Consider the following 17,836-nt stretch of genomic DNA (forward strand, 5'->3'; position numbering starts at 1 on the left):
GCAATGATGTCAAAATAATGAAAAACTGAAACAAAAAAAAAAAGACATAAAAAAAGTATAAATGCATGTTCCCACAGACAGCATCACAGAGTATTAGTTTTGGTAGATAGCTGGAGACATCATAAACATGATGGGCAGCTACTGTATTGCATTGACACAGTAATCACAGGTGTCAGCTGCTACCCAAAATGTTGAGGCATCAACCTATTATTCTTTGCTCGGTCCTCCTTGCTTGGACCAGATGTGAGGCTATCAGAGTTTTTATCTGTGGAAACGTAAGCAACAAATCAAATTCGGGTTCTGCATTTCTTCCACCTCAAAAAGACAAACGGAGTCTGCCTGCAGCAGTTCTTTGCACACGTGACAATCACAGTTGTGCCAACTGGTGCAGTAAAACAATGCCTTAAGATTTACACCTGTTGCTGCTTGGAACTGAATTCCCAGTTTTGCCTGTCAAGTCCATCTAGAATCACTTAGTTACTTCCATTGCTGTATTAAACTAAGCAACTCTGCCTAAGCTCTCTGTGTGCTTTGGCCCAACCACCAGTGAAACAGGAAGAGAATTTTTCCATTTCAATTAAAGTTGCTGCTGATTTGCTTAGAATGCTCCAGCTCACTGAACTTTCTTTTAGAAAAAAATGAACTAGATTTGAGCTTCATTACAAAAATTTCCTCCCCATCTGCAAAACAAATTGCTTGAAATGGAACAAATATTTGTATTAAAATGCAGCAACAAAAACCCCATGTTAGCCTACAATAACGTAATGAAATCCAGTGCACTGGAATTGCTTTTACATTGTGAAATCCGTGCTCCTGCCACAGAAGTGATCTTAGTTCTTACCCTCCCATGTAATTCTCTCCTCTCTAGTACCTGCCACTCCCTCCCTCCTGCCCTGTAACCATCTCCTGAGTCATCCACGGTGGAGGCTTCCTCTCGCAGGCACTGTTCAGGCAGCAGGAAGCCCAAATTCACAGGCACCCACCTCCCACAAACTGTGTGAAGGGCCAGCTGGCTCTTCAACCTCAAGTGGTAACACTTGTGCACACACCACAGCTTCTCCCTCAGTAGGGAGCTATTTTGGGTCCTTCTCCCCCTGATCAGCCCTGGGTTTCCATGAAGCTTCTGTCTAGCCATGCTTTAGCGTGTCCCTCCTCATATCAGGTGTGCTGATATTGGCTAATGTAGTTCAGAAGCTATGAATAGACACAAGTCAAGAAAGTGATCTCCCTATAATTCTTCTCCTTGGGTAAAAGAATGGCATTTATATATGATCAGTAAGAATGCATTAGTAACAAAAGAAAAGAAACTAGTAGGTGAGTTTTTTAATGAATTAGGACAAACCACTTCCAAAGGATTGCATACCTTGAAGACATAGAGCTGCTAGTTCAACTGCAGTTTCATATGGGCATTTCAGTCTTAAAAACAAAACAAAAAACGAAACTATAAAAATCACGTCTCTTGTCAGTGAATTCCTCTTGCAGTAAAGCTAAAAAGAAGCCTTACACGAAAACTGGAAACATTAACTTCCACAAACTACTAATGCTATGAAACATCAACAATTAATTGTTACTTGTATATGATTATTTCCTAAATTGGTACATTCTGATTAGCATTAAACATGACACCATTCACCATGAAACAAGAACTAGCAGAGAAAACACTAAATCAACTAAGGAACCATTTTTACTTTAACACTCTATTTTAGAATATACGGGTTTGAAGTTTTTTGTTTCTGTAATTAAAAAAAAATAGTGCAGGTGTCAATTGGTCAGGGTAAGACTTTATAAAAACACAAAGTATTTTTTCAGAATTGACCTGAACAAAAAGTGTTGTACCTCAACTTTCTCATCCTCTATTTCACCCACCACACTGAAAAAATGTGGCATGCCCGTGTTACATTTTCAAGTCATAAAACCCAGGATTGTTTTCACTCTCTTTAAACATTTCCATCACCTGATCAATCCATCAAAATCTCTACCCATTCTATTTGTCAGTAATATAGACATGATACACATGAAGTCGTATATGTCTGTATTCTAAAAAAACCCAAAATGCACTAGGAGATTAACTATTAAAAATTCTTTAAATTACAGCTGCAAGTGTAAAAAGGTACTTACTTCCCTGAAAGAATGTCTTGCCGGAGCTGTAATACAAACAGGTACCTGACAAATAAAAAATTCAGAAAGTCAAAATTAATTACAGTGGCATCCTGCTAGTTCAGCTGGCTGGAAGAATATCCCAATTCATTGAGTAGTAACAGCAATTTAATAACTTGCTCTTTACAAAAAAAAAAAGGCCTTTGGGATCACACAGATACATCCTGCAAGCTTCAAAGCTCCCACATCTTTCACTAGAATCAAAGAGAAGAACATTTTTTGTCCACTGGTTGTGTTCAGGACATTGTCCAAAGTCTTGCTGTTTAGGATGTGCACAGCAACCTAAATGTTACTAACGCTCCAGTGTTCTCCTAAACTTGGTTCTTACCTAATTCAGGCAGGAATTGAACTACAGTATCTAGAAACAAAACACAGATAAAGGCATGTAGGCTTCAGAGCTGCCTTCTCAAACACAAATACAGACCATGGAAAAAGTCCAAACTGGGCAAAAGGAAAGGTTCATACCAAAATGTCACTTAATAGCAGAGACGTTCTGAATAAAAGCTCCATAGAGCTCACACATTTATTTAATATGCCAAGTAGGAATTTACAGCCTTCAAACTGCTGTAGTACTTTAAGCTGTTGCTTTGCTAATCTTTAGTTCTAGGCACGCTTCACTGACACCACTCAGAGCTGGGCTCTGAGGCATGTACAAGTGCCCTGTGTCATGCAAGGGGTGTGTTGAGGACAGGAAGGCAGAGGGAGGCTCTGCACTGCTCTGGACACTATGGGGTGAGGCTTGCAAAGATGAGTGACTCAAGAGAAGAAAGCATGAAGCACTCCTGAGAGCCCAGTAAACGCAAACACAGACCTCTCCTGTCTTTATAAAGGATGCTGGAAAGAAAGTGTTTTTTTTCCATCACAGAGGATGTGCAGTGAATGTGGCAAAGGAAAAATAATTGGAATTAGACAGGGAAAACAGAAATTAAAAGGAAGATTAAGATTTCTCATGATAACACTAGAGCAAAATCAGATTTATCCATTTTAGCTCTTTGGTACATCTCTGATTCACATACTTGGCCAATACCTGACTGCCAATCAAATCTGACTATTTGCATGTGTAGATTAAGGGTAGACAAGTATACATCCTTATATGTTCTTATTGATAGCCCAGATGATTCACAACCCCATGAACTCTTCTAAATTTGCAAGAAGACTCTGGGAAGTGCACTTCTGAGTTTCAGGGGGCTTGTGCAGTGCTGCAGCCCTGTTCTGATGGGTATGGCTTACCCTTGTTCCTTTTCTGTGTGCAGGCTGACAAACACTGGCATCTCAATCGTTGCTACTCCAAATCAGCAAGATACCTTAGAAAATTCTCCAGAACACAAAGTACAAACACGTTTCTCTGTTGCTCTTCTAACTAAACTAACTAATCTCACACAAGTGACAGAAGACGTCTTCCAAAATGCACTGTATTTAAACTGTGTTTTTAAACTGAAAAAATGACAGAGCAGGTGAAAGGTTTTGATGCTTCCCAATACTGTGTTAATTATGAGAATATGATGTTTGTAGCTTCACTAGAAATTGAAGTCTACTAGAAAGAAGATCTCTAGAAGGAATTTTGAACAACCTCTACCAGTTCACAGTTACTGTTAATGGTGATTTTTCTTCTACTTGGAATGATTTTGAGTATACAGTTATTAATCTTCACTTTTTCACTCAACATGCTACATGGAAAATGTGATCCAACTAGCATAAAGACTCTTAAAAAAGCCTTGATAAATTAAAAGAATTAAAAATTTAAGAAGTATAAAATTCTTAAATTCAAAATTACTTTCCCCAACAAAAAAAGAAGAAAAAAGAAGAAAAAAGAAGAAAAAAGAAGAAAAAAGAAGAAAAAAGAAGAAAAAAGAAGAAAAAAGAAGAAAAAAGAAGAAAAAAGAAGAAAAAAAGAAGAAAAAAAGAAGAAAAAAAGAAGAAAAAAAGAAGAAAAAAAGAAGAAAGAAGAAGAAAGAAGAAAAAAGAAGAAAAAAGGCACCCCAATTTTTCTTACACAGTTTCACAGTGGTCTTCTGTCAAGCTTATAATTAAAGGAAATTGTTCACAACACTGAATATTTAGCTGACTAAAGTGTTTTTCTAATTAAAATAGTCTTCTGAAATGTCACCTTTCAGCAGTAATTAGATCACAAGGCATCAGAGGTTAATACTTTCAGACAAAATGTCGTACTTGATCACAGCAATGATCACATAGCTCAGAAACCCAATCTCACTGTGACTAGGATCATATGCTTCAGAGCACTAAGCAAGAAATCTTGTGGTAGACAGTAATGCCATAATTTGACCACAGGGGAAATGTAATACTTGTCAGACATGCATCCTGATGTATGAAGACTTAGATCAATTTCCAGAAAACACATATTATTCCTACTAATTTAACTGCATTTTCTCTTATGAGAAAATGCATGGATGATTTATGATGATGTCCATAAATGCATCCATGATTTATGGATGATGTCCATAAATCATCCAGATTTTTGGATTCTCTTAAGATCTTACACTCAGCTACAAAAGTGGCAGGGATTTCTATAAGTTAATTATACATTCTATAGGAATATGCCCTTTTATTGAATTATGACTGCTGGACTAAATTGATAATGGATATTGAAGACCCTATGTCTGTATCATGAGGTGGTGACAATTAGCCCTTTAATCTTGTCTCAGGCAGTGAAAAAACCCCATGGTCGGCACAGCAGACAGCGAGAGAGACAGTAATCATTTGCCTGCAGGCATAAGTTTAATGTAAACATCACATGCACCTGAACTACAACAATCAACCATCTTTAAACACCTTAGGCTGATTAGGAGTACACTGATCATTGCCAAGCAAATTAGAAGACACAGAAAGAGCCCTACGGTGAGAAGCAGAACAAAAGAAAAGATAAAATAACATTAAGATAGATGACTACTTTACAGAGAAGACACAAAGTAAGCAGATACAAAAGATAAGTAAACCCTTTCCTACAGCTGCTCCTTTCCCAGCTTTCAGAATATCCTCTGAACCAAGGTGCTACGGATCCAGCAAGCTACAGATCCACAAAAAATAGCCCAGCAGCTTAAAACAAAAGACTTCCAGATATTTGTAGAGTGAGTTTACACAATGCAGGCTTTTGCTTCACAGAGAACCATGGGGAAGCAGAAGCGATTCAATCAGCTCTCAAACCAGAGATCAAGCTGGCTATTCCCACACTTCTCTACCCTTGGAACCATTATTAAATCACCCCCAAGTCTCAGGCCAGGAGGAACAAAGCAGGGCACTGGCATTTTAGCTGGACATAATGGAAACCTCTCTCAGAGAATGGCAGGTATCAAGAGCAGGTGTCTCCCAGCTGCAGCTTTCCTCACCCAACACTGCCTTTCTTTGCCAGCTTCCAAGCACCAGAACACAGCATCTCCTACACACCAACACACTTGGAGAGGCCCATAAATGCTTTCTGGCAGCAAATAAAAACCATGATGTTTCTCTGACAGTAGGAAAACACCTAAGAAGGCAGACAAAATGAGCACTCTTAATAAGAAAGCTCGAATCACCTGCTTGCAGTACTCTTACGTGCCTTAGATGTCTTAAATCCCCCATCAGCCACGTGCAGTTCCTACCTTGTAAACTCTTCGTGAAGGTTGTTCGGTTCTGACGAGTAGTACTTAATTCGAAAATGCAACGTGTACGGAGGTCCAACTGCACACCAAGAGATTTTAAATGGGGAAAAAAGGTTTATATTCATTGCAGTCCTCCTAAGGCAGAACAGTCCCCACACCACCCCACAACCCAAGAGACCCAAAATTTTTCAAATTCCTCAAAGAAAATATTTAATGGTTTTTTTAATTTAAAAATGCATGCAATAAACAAAAAGTATAGATAATTACCATACTTTTTGATACTCATTAATTCAAATTTATCAAGGCAATAGTCCATTTGGCAAACACATTTTTTGTCCAAAGAGGGGTGCCTCACAGCACACTGTGAATGACAGCAATTTCCAGGTAACACTCCCTGTTGCTGGGCGCAGGGGGAAATGGAAGGAAGAGGGAAGGAGAGGGTGATGCTCCTTCTTACCAGGCACAAACACTACTCCAAAAAAAACCCCTACCCAATAGATCAGCTTTCGATTGAAATGCATTAATTTGAAAAGGTAAGATAAATAGACTAAAAAGTGCTGGAGAAGACTCTGAAAGGCATCCACAAACACAGAAAATTCCATGGAGTTGCAAGAATTGTGTTCTCTAATGTCAGAAGGTGAATGCTACGTGACTTCCCATGTAATGCAGATAACAGGAAGTTATCCAGCTACCATGAAACTGTGACCAATGTCCCTCATGGTCCAACCAACTGCCTGCTGATGTATTAACTGCTGGAAAAATTACTTTTCCTCACTTTTCTACGGTCTTCTGTAACACCACATCAACAAGCAAATGTGCCTATTAATAATCCTTCTACTAAATGATATGCAGCTAAAAGTCAAATAATTAGAGCTTTGATTCTGCCTCCATTACAGCCCCTGTAAGTCAGGTTATAGCACCCTGAGCTCACAGCTCAGCACCACTGGTGAGATCTGCATAGGTCAGAGAATGACTTGGAAAAGACAGCAGTGAGCAACACCCATCATGAAAGAGGAACTCTCCACAAAGCATCTGCTGAATTCAAAGTAAAGGGAAGTAACCTGTTTTGAGACAGACCTTTACAACACCCAACAAATTGCTTCCCTCTTCAGCATTCCTCAGAGCCAGGACTGGCCAAATTCTTTTTAAAACAGGCCCTTCACACATTAAAAACAGACAAAAACATCTGGCTGAAGGTGTTACAGAATCACTGATCTTCCAGGACAAAAATATTAGAGAAAGTGCAGCTGCAAATCAGCTAGTCACCTAAGGTAAAGCAGCCTGTGGTGTGATGAAAAGGGGAGAGAAAACCAAACAGCATAAACCTTACCCATAGCAGCTATCTTCAGCATGGATTCTAGCAAGCTGACACCCACACACCATGGGGTGACAGCAAACTATCCTAAAGGCCTTTGAAGAACTCCACTGTTTACAAAAATCATCTACACACTTGGGTACTCATCAAAAAGAAAGGCAAAGCACCACTGAAGCAATCAAGACCTATCTCTGTGAGGTCCTACAAGTTGGTCAACAATTTTCTTGAAAACCACAATTTAATCTCACTGAAGCCATCTCTTCATGGTCGATGACTGTTGCCAACTGCAGTATTGTAACAACACATGTTAATGCCAATGCTGTACTGTACCCAAGCCTGCAACCAGATTATCAAAAATCCAGGAGCCACTTCCCTGCCTTAAACAATTTTCACAGAAAACACAGTCCACCAACCCTGCCATCCAAAACTACCTTTGATGAAACAGCAGCTATTTCAAAACTACATTTGACAAGACAGCAGGTATTTCTGCTAGTTTAGCTTCTAAAATAATAATCTGGGGGGAAAAAATTAAAAATTAATAATTACACAATGAAGTATTTTCCATTCATTCTCTGAAAGAAATTGCAGGATATCTGTTCTGGATCAGAAGCAGTGACAGGAACCGCGATCTGTGTCCAGGCAACCTAATTTCACAGATCCCATTGAAATTACCTGGCAACCTACTCTGCCTCAGACAAACAGCACAGGTTTAACAAGGGCTTCTGAAGGCTGGGCTACTGCTTAATAAGTGCTCTTGCCTTTATTTGTAACATATGCAGCCAATTACTCATTAAATTAAAACTATTTTCTATGGAATATTTATTCCATTAAAGGTCAAATTTAAACATACTCTATCATGTTCTAATACACTAAATTCAAATTCTTTAGGAAGTAACAAAATAAACAGGCAGAGACATAGTACTTACTTTTTATTTGCTTCTTAATGAATTTTGAATGGTCCAACCAGTGCTAAAAAAAGAAAATCCACACTTAGAAGCAGTTCCACTTCAAGATTTTGTTGACTCCATAAAGTGATTACAATAAAATTTAACAGATAAAAATCTCTTACAAGGAAATATTGCAGTATTTATTTTCTAAACTTCTGCATATTGGTGAAAGTGTTTATTGACACATTTAATAACTTCCCTTCTTCCACATGGGAAAGCTTGATTTTTAAATTCATCAGTACTGCCAGGCAAAGCCACTCTTCCAGAGAAGAAACTTCAAAATGCAAGGCCACAAAAAAGTGGTGTGTAAGGAAGGCACCCTTTTGCCCCAAACCCCTGAGTTTCAGCCTCCTTTAAACCTCTGTTTGATGGAGATCCTCCAGAACCTGTACTATCCTGCCTTCCACTGCTCCATAGCCAAGTTTTTTCAAGGTAAGGATGGAGACTTAACCCCATTAAGAGCATCTGGGAAACACTGATGTATACCCCACCCCTTCCTTTTTAAACTAAGGCAGGAGATCTGGAATAGTGCAACAATGATGACAAAAACATATGATTCCCAGCAAAGTTTACGCACTCTCTTCTCAGTGTAAGTTGCATCTACAGAAAGGCAGCAATAAACACAATCTGGTATAGATTTAGCTTAAATCTTTGACAGTCTCTGCACAATGTCCTACAGAAGGCTGTAGTCTTGTTTGAAGCAACTCCATGTAAATGCTTTTGTCATACAAAGCGGTAAGAGAGTTCTGGATTTCTCTGAAATAATTGTTTTTATATCTTTTTATATATATTAAAATTATAAACTAGGTACTATGAAAAAAATCTTAGGAAAAAACTCTCTTCCTTCTTTCCTATTAAAGCATTAATGTTTTCAGAAAAAGGATAATCTCTCAATGACTACTTATTGTTACACCACCACAGTGCTACTATGGCTGCAAAAATGTGCAAAATGATTTGTTGTCTAGTAAGACTGGTATTTCTTTACTAACTGTGTTCTAAACCAAGGCAAAAATTTATCACAGGTATAGATGTGTACAGATCAAAAGTCTGACAGCTTACAACCCTTAAGGTAAATAAATCTCACAAGAGGGAGAAAGAGAAATGGAACAATGATTCTGAAGGTGATTTTATTTGCAGGAGATTTGCAAGATTCCCTTAAATAAGACTGCCAAGAAATTAATTCTTATAATCCCCAATCTGCTAGAAATCTCTACCAGAATGGAAATAAAACATTACAGCAGTTCATATAAATACATTCCTTAGAGTTGCAAGTAATTTACTTTGTCTCTATTTTGCTCGCTTATGAAAAATCACAGCTTTGTGAAATCTCAAAATTTTTATAAGGAAAAAAAATCAACATTGAAACTTTGCCTTTTTTTTTTTAACTGAAATTATCTAAGTCTGTCACTTTCACAGCTCCAGGGCAGATAAATCTTTTATTCTTCAAATACCTAGCTATGAAAATGTCTTTCCATTCAATATTTATCTTGGCTAAAGAAAAGCCTCTCAAAGACAAATATAATTAATGTATTAAAAGAAAAGTTTAGCTTCATGTAAAAAACATCTATAATACATGCCAAAAACTCCTGTTAGTACCATGTTCTGGAACAAGCACTGCACAATCTGAACTATAATAAATCCCAATGAAAAAACAGTTGATAGTCCCTTTTCTTGGCATGTGGTCTTTAAGGTACATTAAAGCTCAAATGAGAGTAAGTTTCAAACTGATTATTTGCAAGTGCAAATACTTCAAATAATGGCTAAAAAAATACCTAAGGAGACTCCAGGAACTGCTTGTGCAGACCATTAACTCAGACTATAGCTTAGATAGGAAGCTGTCATCACTCCCTGTACCTAAGCAGCCAGAGGCAGACTGCTCCAGGAGATAAAGCAAAGCAAGCATTAAAGTCACCTCTCTTCAGAAGCAACAGTGAGCTGCTGTTTTACCCCCATCCTGCACTACACATCAAGTGTGTGATGTGCCACCACACGGATCATAAATACGAAGACGGAAGTAGGGCATGGACTGACAATATTATTGGCCCAGAGCTCCCAGGGCTAGAAGTTTTCATGAAGATTTATGAAGCAACTCCAATTTCAGAATCAGATATTTTGTGCAATTTCTGTGAAAATCAGGCTGAATTTTAACACTTCTTTGCCTCAGATAATGTCAGAGGGCTTCTTCACACTGTGTACCGCACCAGCCTTCCAAATGTCCCTGAGCTGAAAAAAAAAAAATCAAAGCATTCTAGCTAAAGCCTAAAATAGGTTTGGGCTTGGCTACATACTGCTTACTGACTCAATTAGAGGGAAGTGAAAGCATGAATTCTGAAGTCTCACTAGGAAGCTGAATAAAACCAGAGGAGCCTTGCTCTTCTCTCAGCATCTAAGACTGTATCTTTGCCTATCTTGTGCTCTGGCTAAATGGCCATACATAATTTCAGGATCTGGACTCACCAAAGAAACTGAACTATGGATCTCACAGTGTAGGACCAAGACTGACCAGACTCATTTCAACCATACCCCACCATAATCCCTGTATCCTGTTCGGACTTGGAAATATCAGTGCAGAACAAGGAGGAGGAAAGGGATAAATTGCTTTAGGACTGTGTTTTAATAGGAAGACAGTGTCTAAGCTGCTTTTCTTCTCTTAAGGGAAGAAAACCCCAAACCTAATCAAACTGGTAATCAGGTAATCAGAATTACCAGCATGATTATGCTAGAACAGAACAAGTAGTTCAGCTGGAAGGAACCTACAATAAGCATCTAGTCCCACTGTCTGACCACTTCATGTTAAGGGCATTGTCCAAACATCTCAAGACTGACAGGCTTGGGACATCAGTTACTCTAGGAAGTCTGTTCCAGTGTTTGACAACCCTCTTGGTAAAGAAATGCTTCCCAGTGTCCACTCTGAACCTCCCATGATCCAGTTTTGAACCATTCCCAATGCATCCTTTTGCTGGATAGCAGGGAGGAGAGCTCAGCACCTCCCATCATCACCTACAGAGACCACTGTGGTCCCTCCTTTAATTTTGTCAGGTAAACTGGAAGGTCAAATGCTAGATTAACTTCCATTTAGTCCTCTTTAATCTCAGCAAAATTTCTTTGCTCTATCAAATGAATTATGCTTCCTATGGTATTAACTGACATAACACAGTAGCCATTGACTGGGATTCACGTGTTGAAAACAAACATCAATCAATTCCACATGAAAGAAGCACCATTAAAAAATAATTTCTTAAAATACTGGAAGCATGTATTTATCTCAGCATAGTCTCCTGTTGATCACTCACTTTATTGAAGAGGAAAAAATATGTAGCTCAGCATTTCCTAATGGCTGCAGCCAATATTTTCTCAAAATAGATTTACAGCATGGGAAGGATATATTTGTGTCAAGATACAGCAGATAAACTACAGCTGCTAAAGCAGTCAGCTTATAAGGACCACATGAGTGCCAAATGACGACTGAAAGGAGGATTTCCACAGGCTGACACAATCCCATCACACACCTGAGCTTTGCAAATTCCACCACCTCTCTACTTGCTTCCTAAAAGAATGAAAATTCCTTGTCTTGATTTATACAGCCCTCAAAGGTGACCTGAAAAGGAAAAAAAATTGCATTTGACCCTTTTTGGTTTGCTTTCTTTGCTAGTTTAAAATGCATGAAGAACATCTTGAATAGACTGTTCTCCCTTATGCTTATTTATATATTTAACTATCAGTAAGAGGAAGCCCATTTTTACGGATATTTTTATTTGTCCTCTGAAAAATATCAGTTGAAAGCTTTCTCAAGTCATTCCTGGAGGTACAAGAGAGAGAATCATGCTCAGTGATCAAGTTCAGAAAAGAAGGTGTGCTAAACAAAAGCTGGCACCTTTAAAACCAAAAGTCAATTATCCCTTCAACTGTCTTTTTGCTTTCTGGTTTCCAAGGCACCTGAATCCTACCAAGCTGCCTGCCATTACTCACACAACCTTCTAAAGCAGAGAAGTTAAAAATGTATGTATTACATGGAGGAAGGAAACACCAAAAAAATCAAGTCAATAAAAATTCTACCCACCAAACCACAGTTTGGGGATTTCTCTACTTTTACAGATTTAAAAGGGAGCAAAGGAGCAAAAGCCCTCTTTTCTTTTGCACGTCCCCTTTCAACATTATTACAATAGTAACAGAAAACCAAATGAGAACTGGGGTCATGTAGAAACTCAGGGAGTACACAAACATATACTTAGAAACAGGATAATCTCCCAAGAGTTCACAATTTAAAACATAAAAAATAAAATGCTGTGTTATTCTCATGTTTCTCTAATCCCTCCTAGAAAGTTATGCTTCTCTTGAAAATGAAGGCTCACCTGACTGGTGACTTCAACTACCTACAGAAAGGCTGTAGAGAAGATGATTGACACTTCTCAGAGGTATTCCATGGCAGAAGGAGGAGTGGCACCAGGCTCAGGAGAAATCCCAGCTAGACAGAAAGACTGTCAACCATGAGGCTGTTCAGACAAAGCACAGGTGCCCAGAGTGACTGTGGAGCCACAGTCCTTGAGGGTATCAAACATGACTGAACACAGCCCCTAGAAACCAGATACAACTGAAGCTGCTATGAGGAGCTTGGATAGAGACACCCCTTTCAACAGACAAGACCTGCAGGCATTTTTCAGGATGCTGCTCTACAATCTCACTGACCCAACTTGAAATAAAAAAAAAGAAAAAGGGAATTCTACTCAAATGGCATTCACATTATAAAACCAAGCTGGGATTTATGAGGTGAACAGTTTCCATTTGGGCTCAGATGAGACCAACTTTTCACGAAGTAGAGGCAGGATCTTACAGGGGTTTCAGTCTCAGGTAGGCAGTTTTGATTTAGACCCTCTTTGGACACTGCTGTGGGCATCTTGTTGAACAGGGCCCCGGCACAGTGGTACAGAACCACATCAACACCGCTGGAGGAGCAGCCTGATCCAGGTGCAAAGTGTTACCAGTTTTCTAATTGTCCCTGGCCCGAACAAGGCAGGGCAGTTGCCCTCCAGCAGCGCCTTCAACTGACACCGTTCTGCAGCTCCCGTGCCGAGCTCCCTCCTGCCCCGTGAAGGGCAACAAGTCAGACACAGTGAGACAGTGCAGGCAATGCAGGGTGCAAGCAAAGCTGTCCAGCAGCAGAGAGGCACATGGAGCTGTGATAAAGCTCCAGATTGTGATCAAGGGAAGTACAAGGCCACAGATGCTAACTCCAGAGCTCTGAGGGCACGGGTGGGCCTTAATGGATCTCTACCAGCCCTGAGACCTCCACATATTGTGGAAGCCTGGCCTGAGTCAGCACAGAGCCATCTCAGAAGCATCCTGATAAGTGATGTGGTTTAACTGCAGACCAGATAAACTAACCAAGAATAACAGAGAGATGTAAGAACATCCTTCAAGATAATTAGCCTTTCCTAATTAATATCCATTAATATATATTATGAATATGGATATATATATTCATATCCATGTGATAACTAAATAATATTTTGCTTTGCAGACTTGACAGAAGTAAAACACTGAATTATATAAATTTATATTAAAAATTTTCCTGGTCTAGTATATTTCTCATTATATTTACTTTACAGACAATGAAATCAGATACCACTCCAGATCAATTCTAGCAATTTATTTTTATTTTGATGCTTATGCCCAAACATTCAAAAATAAACTGAAGGGATTTTTAACAAGTAGGCAACCAACCTGACTAAATCAGTGGAAGAAAACTGAGAAATCACTTCAGCTTATGCTCCAAACACACACAAAGACAAAATAAACCAGCACAGACTGTTTGCTGCCCCAGAGAGAATTCTTTACACTCAGACGAGAGGTGCAGAAGCATCACTGACAGACAGCACAACAACCACCTGCCCTGTACACCTGCTTCTCAAGTCTGCGTCAGAAAAATGTCCTTCCAAAACAGCAGCTGCTACTGGAAGACTAAAGATTGGAATTTGTTAGTGTTTTAGAGTCTTCCACCAAGTGTTCACAATACAGACTTGGACAGCCACAGCTGGAAATGTTCCACATTCATCAGATGTTCTGCATCGCTGTGGAGTCGGCCATACTGCCTTTGTCCTGTTACTGAACTGGCATTCCTATCACTGCCACTATTAGAAACTGAAGCACAGAGTGCTACAGCATGTTCTACAGCTTTTGGGACCCTCCATCTGTGACTGGTATTTTTTGCTCTTGGCTACAATCCACACGTCCTGCAACAACCACAGTCCCAAAGTGCTCATCATCCAGAGGAATGAGAGAGATTCAGGGAGGGGAAACTGAGTCACAGAGGAATGTCACAGCTATTCATGGGGAAAATAGTATGTTTCTAACAGTAGCAGAAAAGGAAACACTTAGCATTTTCAAAATATTTACCAGTCTCCCTTCTTTCCTACATCCAGTATATTGAAAATAAGGCTTGTCCCTATTTTCTTCTGCTTCATGAACACTTGTTAAAGTATTAAGGCGTACAAAGGCTCCCAGATATCACACTATGAGGCTAATTGACTCTTTTGAACTGCTCATTTTGCCCCACCCCTCACATCTTAAGAAGTCATGGCAGTAATATCAAAAGCAGCAGCTGAAAAAAACTGATCAATGAGGCCTTAAAAGAAAATTCAGATAGATATAGCAGAGGCAGTCATAATGAACCAAGGCCCTACAAGTCCCTGACCCAATACCTGCTGAAACATCCAGGAATCTAGTTCTTGATGTGTAGAGGAAACAAAGGTACTTACATTATTTGTTGTCCAGCTTACTTCCTACCTGCCCCCCAGCACTGTTGAAATCCTTTGTCGTGAGTCATACATGGTCCTGACTCTCTCAGAAAAACCTGGCCAGAAGGCTGCCTTTCACAGAGGTGAGGATCTCAGTGCATCCTGACACACTGCTGCTGGTCAGGCCCACTCTGGGCAACACAGTTCTGGCCATGTTTTTTCCCCTCTTGTTTTTTTTTCACTTGGAGCAATTGCTTTCATAAAAGCCTATTTCACTTCTACACAATCTCCTCCATGTCCTCCTTCCATTGTCTTCTCAACTCTTGCATCAAAACCCAATTTAGAAATTGGTCAATACTGAGAAGTTCAGATGCAAACATGGTTTACCAGGACAATTCACTGCAGGTTGGTCCTGGCACTCATCTTCCCAGGGAACCCTGGTCCCCACCACAGCCATGGGCAGCACCTGGAAGAGGCACAGGGCGTCCTCACACATCAGTCTTGCTGTACACACGGAGTAAATCCAGTGCTTCCCAACGTGCCAGATACACTGGGTGCAACCACACATCCTCAAAAGGGTTCAAGTGGCTGCAGAGCACAGCTGGGAAAGGCTGTTCCATACGGACCTTCTTTAGGCTAAGGGGTCTTTGTGACATTAGAGATCAGACATAAAGGACTTAAATGACATAGAGGATCACTGAAAGAGACACATGTGAGAAAAGGGGCATTTTAATTTTTTGTTTCCATCCATTCCCAGGGATGACAGCAACTCATTTGCACAAACTAGAAAAAAAAATAGAGAATTCAAAGATTTATCTTAAAAATCCTTCCCTTTCAATTACTCAGCAATTGCTCTTGTGGACAGAAACAAAATTATGATGGAAGTCAGCAAATTCCAAGCTAATAAACATGGATAATTCTTCAGTTATAAATTCTTGTAAAACACAGGAGGGGCTAGGAGGGTATCCATGTTTTGGCATCACAGGACAGAAAACTGGAAATATCTAAATCTCGAGAGACCCTATAAAATATAGAGTTCACAAGGAGTTGTTAACCACAGAAAGCCTTTTTTTTATTAAGATGATTTAGAATAAGAGAAAGTAAGGACATTCCTAGATAGAAAATGAATAAACATCAGCTACCTATGGCCAAAAATAAGTGTCAAAACCCCAAACCAACCACTGAATATGTTGCATGCAACCAGTTCCTACAAAGATCAATGAAATACTTCCTCATGGCAACTGAGCTTCCATAGTACAGTCTCCCAAGATTTTATTACTGCTATTCCCAAACTCACCTAAAGTTTTCAAGGCCTCCTGCTCCGCTAGAAAACACAGACTGTAGTAAAAGTAACTAAAAACCCAATAAGCTTTGAATTTTCTCTGAACCACTGCAGAGACCTCCTACACCAGAGTGACACCCTTCAATCACCCCAAGCACTACATCTCCATTGAAGTTCTGTAACAGCTAGAATAAGAAAATGTTTTCTTGTATCAGAACATTTCTACTTCTAGAGTTATTAGCAAGTAACTCAAAAACACACCAGTATACTAAGATTTGTTTTAGAATAAACTATTAGATGATTATCTACATCCTTCTATCCTTCTGCATCCTTCTGATGGATATCTTCAAAGAGCACAAGATACAAAGTAATGCAGAGTTCACTGAATAGGCATTACAGTATTTTCTGCATTACTGCTGACATCGTGCTTTTTACAGCTTTATGGGGGGGGTTGTATTAAAAATAAGCTGTTCAAACAATTAAAGTTTTTTCTCTTTAAAAGCAGATAAACTCTAATCACAATTTTGTTTTCTAAATCACAGCTATCAACACTGCTTGTCTCAACTCTTTGGCAAAGTTACAGGACTGCAGGAAACACAGTGTACTCAAAAGCTGCTGGCCTTGGAGCCCACAGAAGCAATCTCCACTATTCAAAGATTATTTTGTGCTCTCTTACTTGCAATGGTGGCTTAAAGATGTTTAGCCCTTAACAATACATACTAAAGACAAAGGCTTAGAGCCTCAAAGGGGTTTACACAATTTTAATCTCCCAGGCCCCCACTTGCCATTGTGTGTCTGGCTGGCACTAAGCAGAAGCCCATGGAGGCTATGCATTAACTGCTGTGCAAACAAAAAGAGCAGGTCACAGGTTCAAAACAGACGAAGGAAGGCTGTTAAAGCATGGAACCTTTTGGCACGGGGTGCTGGGCAAGATAAAAGGCACAGGGTGCTTGTGCCTTGAAGTTCTCTAAGCTCTACTCTCTGCCCAGCTTAAGCCAGACCAAAAACCACAAGAGCCGAGTTTTTGGCCTTGTACTTCAGGGAAGGTAAAGAACTTTGCCCTCAACACTCCTCTTAATTCAGGAAACTACAACCCTACCACCAAAGCCCTGCAACTAGAGTTGGCTTTTTTCAGACCCCCCTAGCAGCTGTTCACAGTCCTCATCCCTCTTGCAACTGTAGATGCATCGTGTACTTCCCTTCTTAATAGTACACAGAAATACCACACAAACAAAGCTAAAACACTTGCATGTACAGGCACATTTTGCCCTCAACATCAGCGAGAGAGCTACATACAGAAGACATAGCTACTCACATCTGCATCTTTCTTACCAGTCAAAAGAGCCCTTCAGTTTTGCAAACATACAAGAAAATGAGTCTTCCCAGCCTCCTCAGCCCAGCTTTTGGTTGATCTGTCCTCATTCTTGCTGAGAAAGGATATTTCACTCTCTGCTTCCCTTCTTTCAAAACATTATGGAACTCCTTGCTAGGTAACTATTCCTAGCTATCAAAATCCCAGTTGGATGATTTGACAATCAGTGACAATATAATGTGGTTTTCCCATTATAAGCAGGCTCTGCTCTATTAGCTGTGTCCTTATAATCAGATCCATCATAAAAGTACACACAATTTATGTATTTAGAAATTTTATCAGGAGCACACATACTAAATCACCTAAAAATCCCAAACCCATTATGGATACACTTCATTCAAAACATCCGTTTTCAGTGATACTAACCTAAATTCATTTAGACAGCAGGATAATGCTTAAATAGATTCATACTGCTTCTCCCCAAACCCAGAGA

The 17,836-nt window shown here is 39.5% G+C and overlaps 1 protein-coding gene across 3 annotated transcripts in view; it reads right to left on the minus strand.

Moving 5' to 3' along the window:
* The window catches only part of EPB41L4B (erythrocyte membrane protein band 4.1 like 4B), a 164,099-nt gene that overhangs the window by 94,093 nt on the left and 52,170 nt on the right, over positions 1-17,836 (minus strand). For all 3 annotated transcript variants that reach the window (XM_053958232.1, XM_053958223.1, XM_053958242.1), the window contains exons 3-6: positions 7,995-8,037; positions 5,754-5,832; positions 2,119-2,163; positions 1,364-1,416 (exon numbers count right to left, since the gene is read on the minus strand). In XM_053958232.1, coding sequence (XP_053814207.1) covers positions 1,364-1,416; positions 2,119-2,163; positions 5,754-5,832; positions 7,995-8,037 — 220 coding nt within the window. The remainder of the gene's footprint in view (positions 1-1,363; positions 1,417-2,118; positions 2,164-5,753; positions 5,833-7,994; positions 8,038-17,836) is intronic.

The sequence above is a fragment of the Vidua chalybeata genome, chromosome 1 (genome assembly GCF_026979565.1).
Source record: "Vidua chalybeata isolate OUT-0048 chromosome 1, bVidCha1 merged haplotype, whole genome shotgun sequence".
NCBI lineage: Eukaryota > Metazoa > Chordata > Aves > Passeriformes > Viduidae > Vidua > Vidua chalybeata.